Source organism: Macaca thibetana, chromosome X (assembly GCF_024542745.1).
Source record: "Macaca thibetana thibetana isolate TM-01 chromosome X, ASM2454274v1, whole genome shotgun sequence".
NCBI lineage: Eukaryota > Metazoa > Chordata > Mammalia > Primates > Cercopithecidae > Macaca > Macaca thibetana.
Window position 1 is genome coordinate 70,313 of NC_065598.1, and position 24,149 is coordinate 94,461.

The window sequence follows — 24,149 nt, forward strand, 5'->3', positions numbered from 1 at the left end:
GAGGTGGCACATGCCTGTAGTCCCAGCTACTCAGGAGGCTGAGGTGGGAGAACTGCTTGAGCCCAGACGGTCAAGGCTGCCGTGAGCCAAGATCCCAACACTGCACTCCAACCTGAGCAACACAGTGTCTCAAAAAAAAAAAAAAAAAAAAAAAAAAAAAAGTAAAACATAAAAAAGTGAAGAGGGTGGCCAGGCTCAGTGGCTCATGCCTGTAATCCCAGCACTTTGGGAGGCAAAGGTGGGCAGATTACGAGGTCAGGAGTTCGAGACCAGCCTGACCAACGTGGTGAAACCCCATCTCTACTGAAAATACAAAAACTAGCCAGGCATGGTGGTGCATGCCTATAATCCTAGCTACTTAGGAGGTGGAGGTAGGAGAATCACTTGAACCTGGGAGGTGGAGGTTGCAGTGAGCCAAGATCGCGCCACTGCGCTCTAGCCTGGGCGAGAGAGAGAGACTCCATCTCAAAAACAAACAAACAAAAAAAAGTGAAGAGGGCTGTCCTGGGTCCATTCCTCCAAAATCCACATCCACCCCAAACCTCAATAGGTGCTCTTATTTGGAAACAGGGTCTTTGCAGTTGTAATTTACTTAAGATGAAGTTAGAACAGATTAGGATAGATCCTAATGACTGGTGCCCTTATAAGAAGGAAATTTGGATACATGGAGACACAGGGAAGAGACCAGTGTAGACAAAGGCAGAGCCTAGAGTGATGTGGCCACAAGCACAGGGACACCTGGAGCCCTCAAAAGCTGGGAGAGGCAGGAAGGATCCCCCCCTAGAGCCACCAAAAAGAACTGGATATAACTGCAGTGGATTGAGCAGTGGTTCCCCCAAAAGACATATCTACATCCTAAGCCTAGAACCTGGTATTGAGACTTTATTTGGAAATAGGGTCTTTGCAGATGTGCTTGAGAAGGATCTTGAGATGAGGTTATCCTGGAGTATGGTGGCCCTAAACCCAATCACAAGTGTCCTTGTAAAAGAAAGAAAAGGAGACAGAGACACAGAGGAGGAGGCCCCATGGAGAAGGAGGCAGAGACTGGAGTGATGCGGCCACAAGCCCAGGGACACCTGGAGTCCCCAGGAGCTGGGAAAGGCAGGAAGGACCCTCCCCTAGAGCTCCCTAGAGGGAGCATGGGTCTGTCTACACCTTGATCTCAGACTTCCGTTGTCCAGGTCTGGAAGATGGTAAATCCCTGTGGTTTAAGCCCCCAGTTGGTGGTACCTTTTTATGGCAGCCCCAGAAAACAAATACAAAGGGATGACAAGACCCAGAAGCAGATAGAGTGATAAGACGGATTCCTTCAATTCCTTTTCCCATGCCCTTCACCGAGGGCTCTGGGTGAGGAGCAGGAGACAGGAAGAGCTGCAGAAAAAGGAAGGAGTGGCCCCATGGAGAGAGTGGGTGCCGATTTTGAGAGGGAGGATGCCAGGACTGGACGCCCCTCTCTCCAGGGGGACCTCCATTTGCTCACCTCCTCTAGCCCCTTCCCCAAGCACCTGGCAAGTTTTCGCTCGGCCTTCGACCATCACAGGAGTGTGAATTATTCCACCAGGGTGGTTCGTTTATCTTAACGAGGGCATCTTGCTTTTCCTTGTCATCTATGAATCTAGTTTTTATAATAAGGCAGGTGGACACATACAGGCAGACCTCCTTCACTGCACTTTGTCTTAAGGTGCTTTGCAAATACTATGTGTTTTACAAACAGAAGGTCTGCAGCAACTCTGCGCCAAGCCAGACTCTCGGCATCATTTTTTCCAACAGCACATGCCCCACTTCCTGTCTCTGTATCTGCATTGTTTAGCAATAAGTTATTTTCAATTAGAGTAAACTGCTTTTAGAAGTAATGCTATTGCATACTTAACAGACTACAGTCAAGAGTAAATATAACACTTATATGTACTGGGAAGCCAAAAATTGCTATGACTCCCAGTACTGCGGTGTTCTAGAACCGAGCCGGAAATGTCTAGGATATGCCTGTATTTACTATGTTAACATAAAATATTGACAGGATTTTAAAAATTGATGTTGTTACTCACCAGGAAGGGCATCAGATAAATCGAAACCATCATCTAAGAGGGAAAAAAAGAGTCAACTTACAAACAAGAAAAATAAAAATAAATTTGAAAATTATAGAGATAAAAAATGGTAGGTGATTTTGACTTTTGTGACATTTAAAACGGCAACTTAAAAAAATTTACAAGGTGCTGTGATTTCTCTTTTCATTCTAAATATTCACTTTCATTCCTAAAAGTAAGAATATGTTAGCCTAGGTTTTAAAGAAACAATGACCTTCGAGCTTAGTAGAAATTAAAATAGTGGGAAAACGTGATCATTTTGTGTATTATTCTTAAAAGGCAGTTCCTTTGAAACAAAGGAGTGACAATTTTGAATATGTACTGAAAAGAACATGGGGAACAAAATTCTCCATTTTTTATTGGCAACTGTCCTGTAATTACAAACCAAAATATAGCGGAAACACTCAACAACCCAGAAAGACACATGCATTATGCATTAAAAAAAAAAAATCTCATGGAATCTCACAGAATGAGGAAACTGTCACGCTCAATTATTGATAGGCTATCCTGTTTCTACAGTTTTTAATTACAAGAATTTCAATGCTAGTTCAACGTGGCCATCTCTGGCGCACTGAAGAAAAGCCAAATTCAGGAAAATTTGGAAAAGTCGACTTGGACTGTTTGGTTAACTGGAGGAAGAGTTAGGATAATCGTCAACATCCAGCGTCCCCATTCCTCAGCACCAAAGGGTGCAACACCTCTCAACCGTCAGGAAGCACCTGCAGTGGGTGCTGAGGGGTCCAAGAACAACCCGCGGGAGCCCTGTGAACAACAGAAATGTGTCCAGTTCCACAGCAGGTGCAAGTGACCGGGCCATGCTCCTGTGTGTATAAATGAAGAGTGCATGCATATGTCACAGGGCTGTGTGTGTGCGTGTGCATGTATATTTGGGCATTTGCAGTGCAAATGTATGTATTTGTGGGTTTTGTGTGCATGCATGGGGTGTGTAGGTGGGTTCTCTGTGTGTATATGTGTATGTATGTGTTGTGTGTGCATATATACAAGTGCATGTATGAGTGGGTTTGCATATGTGCATATGTGTGGGCGTGTTTTGTGTAACTGTGGAGGTGCATTTTGTGGGTTTGTGCCTGTGTGTGTGTATACGCAGTGTGTGTTTTCTGTGTGCATATGTGTCAGTGCATGTTCGTGTAGGTTTGTGTGTGCATATGCAGGTGTGCGTAGTGTGTAGCTGCTTCTGTGTGCCTATGGATAGTTGCATGTATGTGTGGGTTCTGTGTGCAAATGTGTGGGTGTTATGTATGCATATGTGTAGGTGCATGTATATGTGGGTTTGTGTGTGTATGTGTAGGCAGATGTAGTGTGTATGTTTTTCATGTGCATGTGTGCAGTTGCATGCATGTGTGTGTGCATGTGTCAATGTGTGTATGTGTAGGTGCGTTTGTGTGTGCGTGTGTAGGTGTGTGCATTTGTGGGTTTGTGCGTGCATGTGTAGGTGTGTGCATTTGTGGGTTTGTGCGTGCGTGTGTAGGTGTGTGCATTTGTGGGTTTGTGTGTGCGTGTGTAGGTGTGTGCATTTGTGGGTTTGTGCGTGCATGTGTAGGTGTGTGCATTTGTGGGTTTGTGTATGCGTGTGTAGTGTGGTGTGTTTCCATGTGTGCATATGCGTAGGTGCATGTATGCACGTGCTGTGTGCACACATGTAGTTGTGTGCACGTGTGCGTATGGGTAGGTGTGCATAGTGTGAAGGCGTGTATTGAGTATGTACATACAGGTAGGTGTGTCTATGTCTGCTTGTATGTCTGTGTGTGTGTACCCATGGCTGCTGGTGTGTTTCTGTGTGTGTCAACAGTAAGTAGAAAGTAGACTAAATCCTCAGAACAGCTCTGTGGGCCCCATGCCAGCAACCAGAGTGGAGTTGTTTCCACAACCTCAGAGACCTGAAATGGCTTTTTCTACAACAGGACGTTTGCCAGACATAACAAATGCAATTACAGCTCCTCCTGCAGCATGCGGCAGATCTTTAGACAGTAGCAAGGGAGGATCCTACTGATCTGGAATAAACCATAAGGCATGTACACACACAAGCATATATATATGCATTCATGTTCATATGTTTCCATAGAAATCTATAACTGTATTTTTTGAAGTTGTATTACTTTTTCTTTATTTACATCTTACCTCACGTATTTATTTGTGGTGCACACAGTTCAAAGCTACTGTCTTAGGCATTTTCAAGCATGCAATGCATTCTTGCTAACCACAGTCACCCTGAGTACAGAAGACCCCTGAACTTATCCCTTCCTATCTGACGGAAATGTTGTACCCTTTACCCATCATTTCCCCATTTCCCTCACCCCTCACTCCCAAGCCCTTGGTCACGCCATTCCACTCTGCTTCTATGAGTTCAATGTTTTTAGATTCCACGTAAGTGTGTTTGGGTCAGACGGTATTTGTCTTTCTGTGCCCAGCTTACTGCACTTAACATCATGTCCTCCAGTTCCATCCATGTTGGTGCAAATGTCAGGACTTCCTTTTTTTTTTTTTTTTTTTTTTTTTTGAGACAGAGTCTCACTCTGTTGCCCAAGCTGGAGTGCAGTGGTGCAATCTTGGCTCACTGCAACCTCCGCCTCCCGGGTTCAAGCAATTCTCCTGCCTCAGCCTCCTGAGTAGCTGGGATTACAGGTACCCGCCACCACACCCAGCTAATTTTTTGTATTTTTTGTAGAGACAGGGTTTCACCATGTTGGCCAGGCTTTGTGTGTGCGCATGTGTAGGTGTGTGCATTTGTGGGTTTGTGTGTGCATGTGTAGGTGTGGGACACAGAGTCCCACCCTCACCATTTTCTCCTCGGGTGACTAACACTTAAGATAGCTTCCCAAACACCACCCCACAGAGAATAGGGAGGAAAGGGGGGTGACCAGCTCTTGATTTCATACAAAGGTGGGCCCTCTCAATCACCCATGATCAAGCGTTCACTCCCTGGTAAAATATGGTACTGCAGACACCTCTGAGGCTAATTTTCCAGGTGTGTGAGGGACGCAGTCCCCCAGGTGTGTGAGGGAGGCAGTCCCCCAGGTGTGTGAGGGAGGCAGTCTCCCAGGTGTGTGAGGGACGCAGTCCCCCAGGTGTGTGAGGGAGGCAGTCCCCCAGGTGTGTGAGGGAGGCAGTCCCCCAGGTGTGTGAGGGAGGCAGTCTCCCAGGTGTGTGAGGGAGGCAGTCCCCCAGGTGTGTGAGGGACGCAGTCCCCCAGGTGTGTGAGGGAGGCAGTCCCCCAGGTGTGTGAGGGAGGCAGTCCCCCAGGTGTGTGAGGGAGGCAGTCCCCCAGGTGTGTGAGGGAGGCAGTCCCCCAGGTGTGTGAGGGAGGCAGTCCCCCAGGTGTGTGAGGGACGCAGTCCCCCAGGTGTGTGAGGGAGGCAGTCCCCCAGGTGTGTGAGGGAGGCAGTCCCCCAGGTGTGTGAGGGAGGCAGTCCCCCAGGTGTGTGAGGGACGCAGTCCCCCAGGTGTGTGAGGGACGCAGTCCCCCAGGTGTGTGAGGGACGCAGTCTCCCAGGTGTGTGAGGGAGGCAGTCCCCCAGGTGTGTGAGGGAGGCAGTCCCCCAGGTGTATACAAATGCACATGCTACTGGCTTGAAGCCTCATGGGGAAGCAAACCCAATCAATGATCATGAGGCAGTAAAGGAACCTCTGTAAATGAAGCTGTCGTCTCCTAACTCAGTCCACTGGTCTCTTTATTTCCTAGGACTCATCTCCCAATTCATCACATTCCCTGAGCTTTCAGGTGGTAGGCAGGAAATTGTGGGCTCACAGCAGACACCCCCACTTTCTTTTTTGCTCCTGAAAACGACCTCCGGGGCTGCAAATGTGAAGAAAACACCATCAAAACCCACCCAGCAGGAGCTGCAACCATGCCCTTAGAGAAGGAGCCTGGTGGAGAACTCAGGTGCCCATGTTGAATGTTCACGGTGTTCAGCTTCTCTGCAAAATTGCAAAGAGACCACACCCTCGGCAGAACCCCCTACTGCCACTGCGGTTTCCACCCGGCCCTCTCAAAGCTCCAGATGTTTTGGGGACAGGGCAATGACTCATCAGGACAAGGCAGAACGGACCACAGATGGCATGAGTCAGTCTGACAAGACACTTTCTACTGATTCAAACCGTGTTTTCTTTTTCACATCAGCCAGGCAACTCGAAAAACAGGATGAACCTAGAGTGAAGTCCCTGAGGCCACATGGGGTGTGTGAGTTCCTCCGAAATGTGACCAGGGCTTGCACTATGTAGGAATGCGCTCAACCGTGGCAAACTCGGGAGGAGAGCCGGTACCTGGGTTCTCTTTTTTCTTTTTCTTTTTTTTTTTTTTTTTTTTTTTTCTTTTGAGGCAGAATCTTGCTCTGTTGCCCAGGCTGGAGTGCAGTGGCACGATCTCAACTCACTGCAACTTCCACCTCCTGGGTTCAAGTGATTCTCCTTCCTCAGCCTCCCAAGTAGCTGGGATTACGGGCATGTGCCACCACTTCCAGCTAATTCTTCTGTTTTTAATAGAGATGGGGTTTCACCATGTAGGCCAGGCTGGTCTCAAACTCCTGGCCTCAAGTGATCTGCTTGCCTTGGCCTCCCAAAGTGCAGGGATTACAGGTGTGAGCCACTGCGCCCGGACACTTGGGATATCTTAAACCCCATCATCACACCATTCAGGTGTTTCACATAAAATTAAAAGTTATCTGGGCGTGGTGGCACACGCCCGTAGTCCCAGTTACTTGGGAGGCTGAGGGAGGAGAAATGCTTGAACGCGGGAGGTGGAGGGTGCAGTGAACCGAGATCACACCACTGCACTCCAGCCTGAGCGACAGAGTGAGACTCCATCTCAAAATAAATAAATTAATTAGTTAAAAATTAGGCAGTTCCAAGATTCTTATAACTTTCAGATTTTCATAAGAATAACACAATCACGACATAGTAACAGCAGCAGCCAGGGATGTCATTTATGCAGTGCTGTGTGTGTGCCTGCAGCGTTCTCAATAATACTGTTAATCTTCATTAAGGGTGGGAGGATGAAGATCCCGCCACGGGCCTGGGTGTGCCTGCTGGAAAATGTCCGATTCACTCAGCCCCACCATCACCCCGGGGTGCTCACACCTGCTGATGGCCACTCCAGTACTCATCTGCTCCTGCTGCTTTTCCACGCCCTTTTCCAAAGCCCTCTAAACACAAACTTTCAGGACATTGTAGAAAAGGAGGGGGAGGAGGTGCAGAGGGCACATATGTGCTCTTTACTCATTGCTGAGTCTTTTTTTTTTTTTTTTTGAAACGGAGTCTCTCTCTGTCACCCAGGCTGGAGTGCAGTGGCGCGATCTCGACTCACTGCAAGCTCCACCTCCTGGGTTCACGCCATTCTCCTGCCTCAGCCTCCCGAGTAGCTGGGACTACAGGTGCCCGCTACCACGCCTGGCTAATTTTTTGTATTTTTAGTAGAGACGGGGTTCATCATGTTAGCCAAGGTGGCTCCTGACCTCGTGATCCGCCTGCCTCGGCCTCCCAAAGTGTTGGGATGACAGGCGAGAGCCACTGTGCCCAGCTCTTTTTTTTATTTTTTTGGAGGTCGGTGGAACCAGTCACATGGTCTGCCCCTAAAAACTTTCATTCTAGGTTTGAGGGGCCTCAGGAAGGGTCCCCAACCTAGAGATAACTGCAGTACAAAGAAAGCTCAGAACGGTGCAAGAGAAAATGCCTCCACATTGGAGCGAGTACCAGAAGTCCTCCTGTGTGGGAACAGCAGGAGGCAGCTGATACATTTCATTTTACCGTTTTATTCAGATGGTCCAAACACCCTTATTTTTCTGTTGCTTAAAACCAAATTGCTCTGGAAGTATTGTTCTCTTTTTCAAGATGTATCATTTAACACAGGGGAGATGACTGGTCACAGGATACAAAGTCTCCACGAGACAGGAGAAATAACTTGAGGAAAGCTCAGAGACACCATGGCGACTGCAATTAGTAACAATGGCTTGAATATTCAAAAACGACTAAAGGAGCCCATTCTTAAGTGTTCTCACCACACAAAAAAGTGCTGGGAAGTCTGTGAGGTTATGCATATTTAAATCCATTTCACCATGGATACATACATCAAGACACCACGTGCAACCGCATAAATAGATACAATGGGTATTTGTCAATTAAAAGAAATTAACACATCATTTAAAAAAATCTAGCTCCGAGGTCTTACCAAACATATTGTAAAATTACAGAAAAGAGCTTAATAGTGTGATAAATTGCTTCAGGAATACACTGGAGTGTCATAGTCTCAGAAACACTCCAGTGCTGGGTCCAGGATGTGTGCCAGTGACTGAATATCTGAGTACAGAAAACACAAGTGCAAGGAATTATGGACAAGTACAAGGAACTCCAAGTTCACCGAACACCCTACACTTTCGACTGAACCGCTGAGTCCAGCACAATCTGTTCCCCTCATGGAAAGCTATGAACGCAGTGGGTGACAGTGGCCACTGTGCCTGGAAACATTCTCTGCTGGTGAACTATGGAAAGGAAAGAGATTCGTGTTTCTAGCAATAAACTCGTCTGTCTTCTTAGCTTGAAAATTATATATAGGTGGCCGGGTGCAGTGGCTCACACCTATAATCCCAACACTTTGGGAGGCCAAGGTGGGAGGATCGCTTGAGCCCAGGAGTTCAACAGCAGCCTGGGCAACATGATGAAACTCCGTCTCTACAAAAAATGCAAAAATTAGACAGGTGAAGTGGTACACACCCGTGGTCCCAGCTACTTGGGAGGCTGAGGTGGGAGGATGGCCTGTGCCTGGGGGGGAGGTTGAGATTGCAGGGAGCTGAGACTGCACCATGGCACTGCAGCCTGGGCAACAGAGACACACCCTGCCTCAAAAAAATAGGCAGGGCGTGGTGGCTCACTCCCATAATCCCAACACTTTGGGAGGTCGAGGCAGGCAGATCATTGGGGTCAGGGGTTCGAGACCAGCCTGGCCAACATGGCAAGACCCATGTCTACTAAATTCGCTGGGCGTGGTAGCATGCACCTGTAGTCCCAGCTACTTGGGAGGCTGAGGCACAAGAGAATCTCTTGAACTCGGCAGGTGGAGGTTGCGGTGAGCCGAGATTGCACCACTGTGCTCTAGCCTGGGTGACAGAATGAGACTGTGTCTCAAAAAAAAAAAAAAAAAAAAGAAAGAAAGAAAGAAAAAAGAAAAAAAAAATGATATGCAGGTGGTTAAACTGCATTATATGCAGGTGGTTAAGCTGCACACGCTTCCTTGTCTGGGGTGACCTAACGTACAAGGTATCATCTCGGCTTCATCCTAACTGAGACAACAGCACGAGGGTGTAGACGTGATGGAACAAGCTCTTTTCTGTAATTTTACAATATGTCTGGTAAGAAGTGGGAAACTTTCTTTTGTTCTTGTGCCATAATTCTGGGAATGTCCCCTGAGCTATGCCAAGTTTCACAAGAGGCCAAAGAATGGTGTGAATGTTTGGGCTGGGCTGAGCACAACTCACACCGGCAGTTCTCATAGAATCACCCTGCCAGGGACCTGGGGAGATGTGGAACCCCAGGTCTCACCCCCAGACATCTTCATTCTGTGGTGTGGGGTGAGGCTCATGAGCCTGCATCTTTAACAAACTCCAGGGTGATGCTGAAGGACCCTGCCTTCAGGAGTTCTGGGGCTCAGAGGACAGCAAGGCAGGGCTGCTCGGGGTTCCCTGCTCTCTGTCCCAGTCACCCCTTCCGCAGGCAGATGCTAGCCCAGATCCCATTCCTACAGGAAACTGAGTCATTACCCCCCAACGCTAACGTGGAAACACCGGAAACTGACTTAGCAGCCTCAGCACTTTTTCCAACTTCATGCCAGTCACTCCCCGACTGCTGGTCTCCTTTCAAAGTGGTCTCTGCCCTGCAGTTCGGGGCTTGCTCGAAATAAACCCTCCGCCGGTCCCAACTATTAGCAGTTCACGGAGCCCTGTGTGTCTCTGTAAAATGACGCAAGGCCAACACACACACACACACACACACACACACACACACACACACACATTTAACAGCTCAGTTTGTTGACTACAGCTTTGTTATTCAAAGTAGTTACATTTTATAAAGTCTCAGTGAACACTGAATTAGTGAATAGTGAACTATTGCTCCTACGAAAAGACAGGATTGCGTTCCCAGAGGTCATCAACCAATCACTACCTAAGTGCGTTTTATGTGGGTTTCTGTTTAAAGACAATGTAGTGAATAGACATTGTGGAGTCACTCATATTGATCTCGAAGCCAACTTCACTATAACTCGTGCCTAAATGACGCTCATCAAATGTGTATTTTCCCCATGAGACTGTGCCACTTTCCTGTACTTAGGGACGCTAAGTAGCATGTCAGCACTGATTTGGGGATATTTGAAAGCGCAAAATCACTGACAAAAAGCACGAAAACACAAAACACAGGACACCAAATAGACCTGAAAAGAACCCTGTTGACAGTATGTGCTGGCCTGAGAAGGCAGTGTCTGGCTTTGCTGAACCTCAACTGAGAACATGAGCTACTGAGAAGCTCAATTCTGGCCGGGCGCGGTGGTTCACGCCTGTAATCCCAGCACTTCAGGAAGCCAAGGTGGGTGGGTCACTTGAGGCCAGGAGTTCAAGACCAGCCTGGACAACACAGTGAAACCCCGTCTCTACTAGAAACACAAAAATTAGCCAGGCATGGTAGTGCATGCCTGTAATCCCAGCTACTTGGGAGGCTGAGGCAGGAAAATCACTTGAACACAGGAGGCAGAGGTTGCAGTGAACCAAGATCATGCCACTGCACTCCAGCCTTGGTTACAGAGGGAGACTCCATCTCAAAAAAAATAAGAAAGAAAAAAGAAGTTCAATTTTTTTGCTGTTCTGTGCATGAACAAAATCGCCAAGGATAAGGAGAGGAATATAAAAGGTAACTATTGGGTCCTGGGCTAAATACCACAGTGATGAAATAATCTGTACAACAAACCCTCATGACATGTGTTTACCTAAGTTACAAACTTTCACATGTATCCCCGAACCTAAAATGAAAGTTAAAAAATAAATAAATAAAAATTTAGAAAAGGCCGGGTGCAGTGGCTCACGCCTGTAATCCCAGCACTTTGGGAGGCTGGGGTGGGTGGATGACAAGGTCAGGAGATAAAGCCCATCTTGGCCAACATGGTAAAACCCCGTCTCTACTATAATACAAAAAATTAGCCGGGCATGATGGCGCGTGCCTGTAATCCCAGCTACTTGCGAGGCTGAGGCAGGGGAATCACTTGAACCCGGGAGGCGGAGGTTGCAGTGAGCCGAGATCACGCCACTGCACTCCAGCCTGGCAAGAGAGTGAGACTCTGTCTCAAAAAAATAAATAAATAAAAATAAAAATTTAAATGCCGGGAATGTTGATGTGGGGATGACAAATACATTTTAGCAAGTAGGCAAGTTCACAAATACAGAATCCTTGAATGATGAAGATTGCATGTACATAGGTTAAAACAAGTTAGTAACAGTACTTCTCATGGAGTCCAAAATATATCATTGTCTTTCTCGGAAAATTTAAAATCCCTTCCCCTCTGCAGCATCTTGTGAATTAGGCTGTTACACCATGGGACTGATACAGGGGTATCCTGGGGGTGTAGTGGGGGGAGGGGGTCACAGAATTTGGGCCCCTCATCTGCCTCACTGGATCCTCTACCTGGCTATGAAAGCCCATTCCTTCTTTCCGAACCCGGAAAACTTCTATTCACCCCTCAAGGCCCTAGGAGAATGTCACCTTCTCCAGGAAGCCCTCCGTGATCCTCTCCCTGGCCAACCTGAAGCACTTTCTCACAAGCATTACCAGAGGCGATTTGTAAGCATATTACAGTTTAAGGAGCACAGCTCCAGACCCCAGTTCTTAACTCCATTAGCAAATTACACATATCTGTGGGGTTTTCCTAAGTCCTCATGCCCAGGCTAATTAAATCAGAAACTTTCCAAGGTGAGATGCAGGTGTCTATAAGCCTACCCACGTGATGCAAACGTGTGGTCAACTCTGCAGGCAGGGACCTGTTACAGATCTTAACTTCCTTAATATCTCTTAAAATAGCTTGTCTCTTTTCTTCTATCTCCGCTGACTTATCCAGGCTCTGCCAAAAATAGCCCCAGCCCCTCCCACCTGTTCTCCATGCTGTTATCCAAAGAGGGGCCTTCAGCAAGTTAAGTGTCCCTGCACAGTTTTCTGCGTCAAACCCTTCAGGGGAGCCTAAATCTGCACTCCTCAGCAATGGCAACAGAGGCTGCCCACCATCTGGCCCCTGCAGCTCCTCTAGCCTGAGATGAACTGCAGCTGCCCCATCATCACTCTTACTGCTTCGCTACCAGGCTGAGACACCCTTCCTCTTCCTTACATCTGGCTTGCTCTGCTCACTCTTGGAAGCTCAGTGTCCAGGGAGGGCCCCTCATGGGAGAACTCTCTCTGACCCCCTGAGCAAGTATGGTCCCTGCTCTGTGCCTCCACACATCCAGGCCTTCCATCCACAATGGCGCTTTTATGCCCAAATTGATGCTCTGGTTGTTACCTCCCAGGCAGAGAACAAAAAACAGGGACCAGGTATGTCTTCTCTGGGCCCACAGCAAATAGCACCAAGAGCACATTTAACTTCAACCTATGTTGGCTGAAGGAATGCATGAGAAAGCCATGGACTGGGAGGGTGGATGGACGGGCAGGTAAGTGGATGGATGGGTGGGTGGGTGGGTGAACGGATGGATGGATGGATGGATGGATGGATGGATGGATGGATGGATGGATGGATGGATGGATGGATGGATGGATGGATGGATGGATGGATGGATGGATGGATGGACGGACGGATAGTTGGATGCATGGCTGGGTGAGTGGATAAATTAATGAGTGGGTGGATGGTTGGGTGGATAGCTGGGCAGATGGATGGGTAATTGGGTAGACGAGTGGAAGGATGGGCAGTAAGGGGATGGATGGAGGTACGGGTGGATAGGCAGATGGATGGTTGAGTGGATGGACGAGTTTAGGTGGGTGACTAGGTAGGTGGATGGGTGGACGGATGGATGAATGATGGATAAGTGGATGGATGGCTAGTTAAGTGGATGAGTGGGTGGGTGGATGGATGGAGGTATGGGTGGACAGGTGGATGGATGGTTGGGTGGGTGGGTGGGTAGGTGGATAGATGGATAGATGAATGGATGGACGGGTGAATAGATAGGTGGATGGATGGATGGATGGATGGATGGATGGATGGATGGATGGATGGGTGAATGGGTGAATGGATAAATGGATGGATGGTGGATGGGTAAATTGATGAAAGGATGGGTGAATGGATGGACAGATGAGTGGATGGTAGATAGGTGGATGTATCAATTGATGAGTGGCTGGATGAACTAAAAGGATGGATGAATGGATGTATGCATGGATGGAAAGATGAATGGAGAATGGATGGATGGATGGACAGGTGCATGAATGGATGGGTAAAGGAATGAGACGATGGATGGATGGATGGATGGATGGATGGATGGATGGATAAATGAATGGGAGGATGGGTGGATGGATGGATGGGTAAATGAATGGGAGGATGGGTTGACGGATGGATGGGTTGATGGATGGATGGGTGGGTGGGTGGGTGGGTGGATAGATGGATGGATGGATGGATAAATGAATGGGAGGATGGATGGATGGGTGGGTGGATGGATGGATGGATGGATGGATAAATGACTGGGAGGATGGATGGATGGATGGATGCATGCATGCATGGATGAATGGATGAATGGGTAAATGAATGGGAGGATGGGGTGATGGATGGATGGATAAATGGAGGATGCATGGATGGATGGATGCATAGATACATAAATGGATGGGTAAATGGATGAAAGGACACATGAATACCTAGAACACGGAGACCCCGAGGAGCTGGAGAGGCCTCAGTGACTGGTCTGAGACAAGTTCACCATCAGGATTCATGGGAGTTCTCTTCCATATCAAAATGCCCATCACTGGACATTCTCCTCCCCTTCAAGTCACACTAGTGGTGAAGGCAGGCATCCCTCAAGGTCCACAAGGCCGTGCCTGGGGAGCTCTGTTCAGCCCACACACGCAGCCACCAAGTCCCAGGCCCAGCAGCCCCTGTGCCCAGGTCTCGCCACCGACAGAGCTCATGTCCACATGCATTTTTCCCCATGCTGACCACGTGGTCAGCAGCAAGCTCCTGAACTCTCTGACCCCAGTGTCTTTATCTACCAAAGACCCATGAGAAATATCTTAAGGGCTCACTGAAGATGAAATAACAAACTGAATGCTCTTTGAAAAATGTAATCCATGGCACAGACGTTCACATCCGAGAAGCAGTCGTGGGAAATCTCGTGTAGGAGGGAAGAAACAGAATATCCAGCAAAATAACAATGATTCTTGACAACTCAGTCACACATGAAGACCCTCCGAGGGGCTTTTAAAAAATTCCTAATAGCGGGATGCAGTGGCTCCTGCCTGTAAACCCAAGACTTTGCCAGGCCAAGGCAGGTGGATGGCTTGAACCCAGGAGTTCAGGACTAACAACATAGGGAGACCCTGTCTCTACAAAAAATGAAAAATTTGGCTGGGCATGCCGGCTCACGCCTGAGGGAGGCTGAGGCAGGAGAGTCACTTGAACCCGGGAAGCAAAGGTTGCAGTGAGCCAAAATTGCGCCACTGCACTCCAGCCTGATGACAAAGCGAGACTCTGTCTCAAAAATAAAAAATAAAAAATAAAAAATAAATAGGCTGGGCAGGGTGGCTCACGCCTGTGATCCCAGCACTTTGGGAAGCCGAGGCGGGCAGACTATGAGGTCAGGAGTTCGAGACCATCCTGGCCAACATGGTGAAACCCCGTCTCTACTAAAAATACAAAAATTAGCCGGGCGTGGTGGTGCGTGCCTGTAGTCCCAGCTACTCAGGAGGCTAAGGCAAGAGAATCGCTTGAACCAGGGAGGCGGAGGTTGCAGTGAGCCATGATTGCACCAGTGTACTCCAGCCTGGGCAACAGAGCAAGACTCTGTCAAGATGAGGAGGACGAGAAGGAGGAGGAGGAGGAGAGAAGAGGAGTGGAGGGGAAGGGAGGGGAGGGGAAGGAAAAGGAAGGGATAAGGAAGGGAAAAGGAAGGGACAGGACAGGAAAAGAAAAGAGAAAGGAAAAGAAAAGATTAGCCAGGTATGGTGAGGCGTGCCTGTGGTCCCAGCTACTTTCCAAGCTGAGGTGGGAGGACTACTTGAACCTAGGAAGTTGAGGCTGCAGTGAGCTATGATTGTACCACTGTACTCCAGCCTGGGTGACAGAGCAAAATCTTTTCTCAAAAATATTTTTAAAAAAATTAAAACGCCTAACATGTCTATAAACCAGACTACCCAGGTAACCCTGGGCAAGAGTGACGTTTCCAAGCTTCCTGCAATGGAGTCAAAGCTGAGAACCTCGGGTCTAGATCAGCAAGAGCCACTGGAGGGTGGTCAAGCAGGTCTGTGTCTCAAACCGTCACTCAGAAATCAGGAATGCAGGAGGGATGGGCATCACAGTTACTGGTGTGTTTTTAGCCTGGACTCTGTAGGATTAAAATATGTCCACCAGCCTGGACAACAGAACGAAACTCTGTATCTACAAAAAAGATAAAAATTAATTGAGTGTGGTGGCACGTGCCTGTAGTCCCAACTACACAGAAGGCTAAGGTGGGCAAATCACCTGAGCCTGGGGGTTCGAGGCTGCAGTGAGCTGAGATCGCTGAGATCACACCACTTCAGCCTGGGCGACAGAGTGAGAGCCTGCCTAAAAAAAAAAAAAAGATTGCAGGCTGAGCATGGTGGCTCACACCTGTAACCCCAGCACTTTGGGAAGCTGAGGCAGGAGGTTTGCTTGAGCCCAGGAGTTCAAGACCAGCCTGGGCAACATAGTGAGACCCCGATTCTACAAAAAGATTTTTAAAATGAGCTGAGGGTGGCACATGCCTGTGGTCCAGCTCCTCGGAAGGCTGAGGTGAGAGATGCACCTGCACCCAGGAGGTCAAGGCTACAGTGAGCTACAATCGTGCCACTGCACTCCGGCCTGGGCAAGTCTAAAAAAGAAAGAAAAGAAAAAAGATTGCAAGCCACTGCCCAGTGATATGTTTATGATATGATGAGTGTCTAGGGGCTTGTAGTTTAAGAGTAGAAACCGCTTCCCATAGGTGGCTATAGCTGTCCATCTTGTCTGTCTATTGGATGCTATGTTAGCACCAAAGGACCACAGCCTCTTGAGTAAAGATATCAACATAGAGGGCCTCTACCTTCAAGGCCACCTCGGCAGGGTCTCGAAAGTCAGGTGTTCATACCCATCTCCTGCTTGCCCAGATCCAAACCCTTCCCTGTCCTGCTATTCTATTAAATGCCTAACACTTCTCTCTGAGTGTGTCCCTTCAATTGCTGAGACTATTTTGTGCTGAATTCATCGAAGACAGCCCTATGTGAATTCATATTTAGAACCCAACCCATTTCCCCCAGAAGAAGATAGCTAGCAACAGCAGCGGAAGACGCCGACTGGCAATATTTGGCTTCTGGCGGTAGTTATAACATCTGTATGCCTAACTGTAAGCCCATTGGCCCTAAAAGACAATGCAGTGTGTTTATTCTTGTCATCATTCCAGTCCATCGTGTTCCTGCAGAAACGAAAGCTCCTTCTGCTCAGCATCCCCTCGTGGATCAATGCTTGCCAGGGTGCATTGGGACAATAATTTTGCAGGGTCAGGCAAAGCAGAAACAAACAAGAGTCAGGCTATCCAGGCTCAGGTGCCTCTGATGAGTAATGCCTGCAGAACCCCTGGAATGTAACAGCTCTGGCCAGTCTGCTGCCTCCTCAAGAAGGGCTGTTAGTTCAACCAAATACATTATTGTCAGCTTTTAAAGAGCGCTCTTGGAGCAACGGCTTTGCTCCCGGAAAAGCTGCAGAAAATCAGAGTCTTTCGAGTGCTTCTCAAAAACAGGGGACCCACCCCAGCCCATGACACCACTCAGTTGAGAAATCAAAGCGAATTAAAGGGGTTTGCAATCGCTTTCAGACCCATCCAACTGCCGTCCACAATGACGAACATGTATTATATCTCAGCCCAGCCCAGTCCACCAGGGCAGAGGGAGCGGAACAAAAGCTTTGCCCATGTGGCTTCTTTAGCAAGGCTTTCCATGCACCCTGTGGGCGTTTTATCCTCTCCTCTGTTGAATTTTCTTCTCTGTCAGGCGGGTGGCTGCATGCTACTTTCACAGCCCACTTGAGAAACACTGGTTTGAATCTGACTCTGGGGGAGAAGAAAGGAAGTTTCTGGTTTCCTGCTCAGGGGAAATTTTAATACTATGACTAGGAGACCGTACAAGGCGTGGTGGCAACCCTGAGTCATACTAAAACAAAGCTGAAAAACACACCCATGCACCATCTCCTCAAAACTCACCAAGGAACCAAGCCAAGAAAGAATACTGAACAGGAAATTCAAGAAGAGGAAGTCGTTCTGGTCTCTAGAGATGTGAAAAGATACTATCAGTTGGACAAACGGGAGTAGAAATTTTGGTGAGCTACCATGTTTCAGACAAGAGACTGGGATAAATCAAAAAAGAACACACTCTGGCAGGCCGAGGTGGGTGGATCACCTGAGGTCAGGAGTTCGAGACCAGCCTGGCCAAGATGGTGAAACCCCGTCTCTACTAAAAATACAAAAATTAGCCAGGCATGGTGGTGGGCACCTGTAATCCCAGCTACTCAGGAGGCTGAGGCAGGAGAATTGCTCAAACCCAGGAGGCGAAGGTTGCAGTGAGCCAAGATCGCACCATTGCACTCCAGCCTGGGGGACAAGAGCGAGACTTCATCTCAAAAAAAAAAAAAAAGAGTATCAGCAAATCCTCAAGCCCTGGACAGCCTGCAGCCTGAAGCTATACCAGCAATGATGAGACCACATTCACAAGCAATCCGAACCCCACCTCCCCAACTGGGAGGACAGAGGTGAACCACGGAAGACAGCGGAAAATCCTCATGGGCCTGGACTCGGAACCACAGGATTCGGAATGAACAAGCTTCACTAACCAGCCTTTCTCTGCTATTTAGTTGCTGCCCCTGAAGACTCAAAGTCTTTTGTCTTTCTCTGCCAGTTCTCTAAAAATGGACTGTTCTTTGTTGAGGATGCTAGAGCAGCTAGAATCCAAGCCACCTCCTTGAAAACTACCCATTTCTAGGTGTATCAATGAAAAATGCATGTTAATAAAGTTTGGTTTGTTCTTCCTGTCTTTGGTTACAGGAGTCCCTTCCAAGTAAGAACGCAGGACAGTTGATTTTTTAAATGATTTTTCAGGTGGCTCACGCCTGTAATCCCAGCACTTTGGGAGGCCAAGGTGGGCAGATCACTTGAGGCCAGGAGTTCGAGGCCAGCCTGGCCAACATGGTGAAACCCTGCCTCTACTAAAAGTACAAAAAATAGCCAGGTATGGTGACATGTGCCTGTACTCCCAGCTATTCAGGTGGTTGACACAGGAGAATTGCCTGAGCACGGGAGGCAGAGGCTGCAGTGAGCCGAGATCCTGCCATTGTACTCCAGCCTGGGTGACAGAGCAAGACTCTGTCTCCAAAAAAATATATATATATATTTTTTTCAGTCTGGGCAACATAGCAAGACCCTGTCTCTACAAAAAAATTTCAAAGTGGTCAGGCACAGTGGTATGTGCCTGCAGTCCCAGCTACTGCAGAGGCTGAGGTGGAAAGATTGCTTGAGCCCAGGAGGTAGAGGCTGCAGTGAGCCTGATTGCACCCCCGCACTCCAGTCTGGACAACAGAATGAGACCCCACCTCAAAAAAATACTTTTCAGCCTGGTCAACATAGCAAAACCCCATCTCTACTAAATATACAAAAATTAGCCAGACATGGTGGCGCATACCTGTAGTCCCAGCTAACTGGGAGGCTGAGACAGGAGAATCACTTGAACCTGACATGGAGAGGTTGCCATGAGCTGAGATCGTGCCACTGTACTCCAGCCTGGGCAACCGAGGAAAATTCCATCTCAAAAAAAAAAAAAAAAGACTTTTCCTCCTTCACACCCCTAAAGACACACGGGTCTTATTTCTTACTGTGTCTATAAATCACAAAGGACATGTAATTCTTTTCCCCTAAAGTAACAAGAGTAATTAGAAAATTTTCAGCAGGACTGAAAACCAGCACAAGGCCCATGTGGCTACTGAGACGTCTATCTCTCTGGGGGAAGATATCTAAGTCTGAAAACATTCCAGACAGACAGTATCCATGAAATCCCGCCATGATTCCTAAATGCTGAATTGGGAGAAGTGTTGTATGAGCTGCATTTTTTTCTCAATGACAGCATGTACCCACCACACAACCTTCCGGAAGAAAAGTGATTTCCAGACAAACAATCATTTACTTGAATATCTCCACAGTGTAAAGACATGTATTTGTATTTGAACAGTGTCTCATACACAGAAGAAAGGAGAAAGAGCTAAAGCAGGAAGTTTTCTTTGTTTTTTTCTTTAAGACTGAGTCTCTGTCACCGAGGCTGTAGTGCAGCGACAAGATTTCAGCTCACGTCATGGCAACCTCTGCTTCCTGGGCTGAAGTGATTTTCCTGCCTCAGCCTCCTGAGTAGCTGGGATTATAGGAGCTCACCACCACACCCAGGTAATTTTTGTATTTTTAATAGAGTCGGGGTTTTGCCATGTTGGTCAGGCTGGTCTCGAACTCTTAGCTTCATGTGATCCACAGGCCTTGGCCTCCCACAGTGCTGGGATTACAGGCCTGAATCACCATGCCCGGCCTTTAGTAGGGAGTTAAATGCAAAGCAATCAACTTTTATCAGAGCCAAACATGCTGGTGGAAAATCAAGGCAAACTCGCGGGATGATAAAACCCACTTCCTCTGCCCAGAAACATTCTCCTAATAACTTCCACACACACCCACACGGGCAGGAGACAAGAGCTCTGGAGAGTAAAAAAACGAAGCCCACGCTTGCTCCACTGGGGTGAAGGAATCCTGAAGAGGCCTGGTATTGTTCAAGAGATGGCAGTTCCGTGGGTGTTTGGAGTTTTTCAAACTGCACAGGCCGCTGTGCCTTTGCCCGGGGGTGGAAATCAGCCTTTGCTGGAGAGCACGGATGCATTGGATGTGCGCTGCTCTACTGTCTGGGACGGGGCAGCCCTGAATCAGCGCATACATACAACTCCCAAGCCCTCCTCAAGGTTTTCCACCTTCAACACTATTGGCATTTGGGACTAGATGAATTCTTTGTGCTGGGGGCCGTTCTGGCCCTTGAAAGATTCTGAGCAGCTTCCCTAAGCTGCCCCACCCATTGCAGGATGGTAGGAGGTCCCACCCCAGGGTGGCAACCAAAAATGTCTGCAACCATCACAAAGTGTCTCCTCCGGGCCAGCGTCGCCCTGTGGGAACGTCCTGCTCTCTACAAAGCTGAAGCCTCCTCTTTTCCTCTATACACTTCCCTCTGTCCATCCACCCCTCACCACATCCCACCTGTACCCCTGAGAATTTATGAAGACACCAAGGAACACAGGGTCCCCAACCCTCTGAGATCAGGCCAGGGCTATCAGCACCAGTGTGAGAACCTACTCCAGGCTCAACGGGGTTGTGCACCTGATGCATATCGCTCGATAGGAAAGTGTGTTCTGAGCATCATCAACTCAAAAGTCAACTTTCCTAATGAAACAACATGTGTATTAATATTACTGGGACAGGCTGTTTCTGTCTCCATCTCTAGCAGGGTCAGACTGGAAAGACGAGGTGAGAAGGGTCCCTCAGGGAGATCCATCAGTGCCGACGGCCAGGCCTTCCTCTGCAATTGAAGGACAGATTGGCCCCTGTTATCCCCCTGTCCCACTGCCCTTCCCTACCCACCCACCCCATAGACAGCTACGCTTCCCTTTACTCAAACATCAGCAGCTTGGAGTTCCTAAGCCCAGTATGCCTCCAAAATCAGGAGTTCCAGATGAACACTGCCATGGGTTTAAAAACTGTGCAACGCAGTGAGCCGACATCGCGCCACTGCACTCCAGCCTGGCGACAGAGACTCAGTCTCAAAAAACAAAACAAAACAAAAACAAACAAAAAAACTGTGCAACGACTTGTTTGGGGCTCAGAGAATATAAGGCTTTCCACCCACTCTCCTCCAATGACCTGGAATGCCAGACCAGCCGGCAAAACTGTCCCCAGGGCTTCAAAACGTAGCCCAGCCCCTCACCAAGGCTGACCACTGGGAACCCCGGAGTTATTTTGTGATGGAACTATAATGGTGCCTGTCGCCCTGTCTCCCATCTGCCTGTTCAGATGCCTCTGTTCTCCAGGAAACTGAATTCTTAGGCCACCAGAACTCCCTTGGATATATTTTTCCCTGACCCCAAGCACACAGTAGATGCAAAGAAAGGAAGGAACGCATGAAGGATGAAGAAATGCATTCGCAGAGAGACAAGAAAAAACCCTTTCATCTAAAGGGTGCCTTGGGAATAAATGCAGCTGATAAAACCCTACAGAGCCATCCCGTTCGTGGTGGCAGCTTGCCGGCAAGAAGGAAGGCCATTTAGGAAGAAAAGGGAGAAACAGGAAGCTCTGCTTGGAACCTCCCCTGCAGGCTGGAAAATCCTCCCAGTTTTCCTCTACAGAGCAGGCTTCATTATCTCTAACCTCTACCGAGTGAAACCACAATTTCTAGGATACCCGGGACCCCTTTAAACAGGGTGTAAACCCATTAGCAACTCCTCCCTAAAAATACAGACCCGGTCTAGTCACCACAGCTCCAGGCTGAGCTAGATCCCCTCAACACAAACCGGGCCGCCTCTGTCCTCCCCAGGGCTGGGCGTTCCCGCCTCTCCTTCCTAAATATGTCCAACCCTGATAAGGCCGGTCCTGAAGTCTACACCACCTGCAAGCCGGTCTACTTAAAAGCCTGCCTACTTAAAAGCAAAAATGCACTGGCCACTGGAAAAAAAGAATTGATAACACACCACATCCAGCAGGGTCCCGTTTCCCTTTCAAAGGGAGGGAAACAGAAAAACATGATTAGAGTAACAATTAGAAATAGGCCCGGTTTAGGCCGTGCGTGGGAGGGTGACCGTGGCTCGCTCTTCCCTGGATACTTTTTGTTTCCCGAATTCTCCACCGCTACAGATGGACAATTTGGTAAGCACACGTTTCTTTCGGCGCCCCGTGTTGCCTGGCGCACACGCGCTGAAATGCCCAGAGCCTGCATCCACAGTATTTTGGAACATATTCAGGGCTCAAAGTGTTTTTCTAACTTTTCCTTCCCTTCCCCCCACCACCCGGGTCTCCGGCTCCCAGCGATTCCAAATTTAGGCCCGGGACGCAGGGCGTGGCTCTGACAGGCAACTCCAGGGCGGCTTCCGCGCGCGGCCTAAAGACGCAGGTCCCCAAACCCTGCGGGGAGATAACGGGGTGGGGTGAGGGGCTTATCCAAAGGGGCAGAGATCCGTAAGAAAGTCCCCTAGATTGGGAAGAATCGTATGCCACCTCTCCCAAGGCCCCCCCAAATTTAAGAGTTTACAACTCCGACAACAAACGCTGACTTTTCTCTGTGAAATGGCTCCAGGAAAAGCGTTGGGGAGAAAGTGGGGGCCTCCTCCGGGCCTGGGCCCCCGCGGGCACAGCACGTCCCGCTAGGCAGGGAGGAGGGTGCGGGTGTCCCCGCAACCCCGCATCCCAAGCGGATCCCCAGGCCCGGTCCGCGCCCTCTGCGTCCCGCCACCCGGATCCCTCCGCTCGCTCACCCGGGGCGGCGACCAGAGCACCCAGCAGGCCGAAGAGCAGCAGCGCCAGCGCAGCCCCGCGGGCCATGGTGCGCCCAGAGCGCGCAGGGACTGTCCCCGAATGCAGCGCGTGGGCGAAGGCGGCGGGACGGATACTCCCCCACGGGCCGGGTGGTGCGAAGCCCGAGGAGTACTTGAAGGGGGCGGGTGAGGGGAGCGGCCCTGCAAGCTCAGCCCCGGCTGCGCCCGCCCCGCCCCGCCCCGCCCCGGCCTCCACGCGCGCACAGAAGGGGCGGGAACGCCGGGCCTGGGGAGGGGACAGAACGGGGAGGCGGGAGGGGATGGCCCCAGGCAGCACCGAGGGGAGCACGGGACACCCCCCTCCCTTTTCGAGAAGCTGCCCACGCCCCCTCACCCACCCACAAGGCCGTAGCCAGGGCGGCGCCGACCCGGAGCAAAGTGGACTACAACATTCTCGGGAAAGTGCGGGTCCCTCCCAGATTACAGCCCCCTGAATGCACGCCCCAGGGCAGCTCTTAACTGTAGTGGCATAAAACTGCCGCCCTTCTTGGAAACACAGAGCTCCCCCTTCCCCGCTCGCCCGTGCAGCCACTTCCCCTTCCCTTTAACAAGGACCCCCTCACCCCCTGGTCTCCAGTGGGAGCAAAATAAACTTTCCCAGCAGCTCCCCTGCTCGGGAAAGTGCGGGTCGCTCCCTGTCTACAGCCTCCTAAATGCACGCCTCTAACTGTAGCGACACGAAACTGCCGCCCTTAGTGGAAATGTGTGGCCCCACTCTCCCTACTCGCCCCTGCGCCCCTTCTCTGCCCCTAACAGGGACCCTCCCCTGCTCTGCAATGGGAGCAAAGGAAACTCTCCCGGCTCCCCTGCTGGGAAAATTATGGGGGCCCCTCCCAGATGCTCACCTCAGGGAGTTCCCCAAGGGGAGCAAAGGGCAATCCCCTCCCTGCTCAGGAAGCGTGGCCCCCGCTCCACGGGCAACCCCCGCCTCATGTCCTTTCTAAAGTGTCCGAGCTGGGGAGCTGGGGGTGCGCAGCCGGGAGGGTGGCGGACGCCCCCTTTGCGCGGGACCAAGGACGACCCTTGGAGGAGCCTCTGCGCTGGGGCAGTTTCTCCCCAGAATCCCCAGGACGAGGCTGGGAGTGGGGACTCCTGGTCATGGGGGTTAGTGGGGAACAATAGGGAACGAGGTCCCTTCTCCTATCTGGGGTGCCTAGGCCCTAGTCCTGGTCACGGGCGACTCGCCTTCCGAAGTGGGCTTCGAGGTTAGAGACCCTCCCGCACCACCGGCCACAGCTGCAGTG

General features: G+C 49.6%; 1 protein-coding gene across 1 annotated transcript in view; it reads right to left on the reverse strand.

Moving 5' to 3' along the window:
- LOC126946772 (CD99 antigen-like) overlaps window positions 1-24,149 on the reverse strand; it is a 52,729-nt gene that overhangs the window by 25,415 nt on the left and 3,165 nt on the right. Inside the window, exons 2-3 of the mRNA XM_050777430.1 lie at window positions 22,846-23,209; window positions 2,046-2,078 (exon numbers count right to left, since the gene is read on the reverse strand). Of these exons, the coding sequence (XP_050633387.1) occupies window positions 2,046-2,078; window positions 22,846-23,209 (397 nt within the window). The remainder of the gene's footprint in view (window positions 1-2,045; window positions 2,079-22,845; window positions 23,210-24,149) is intronic.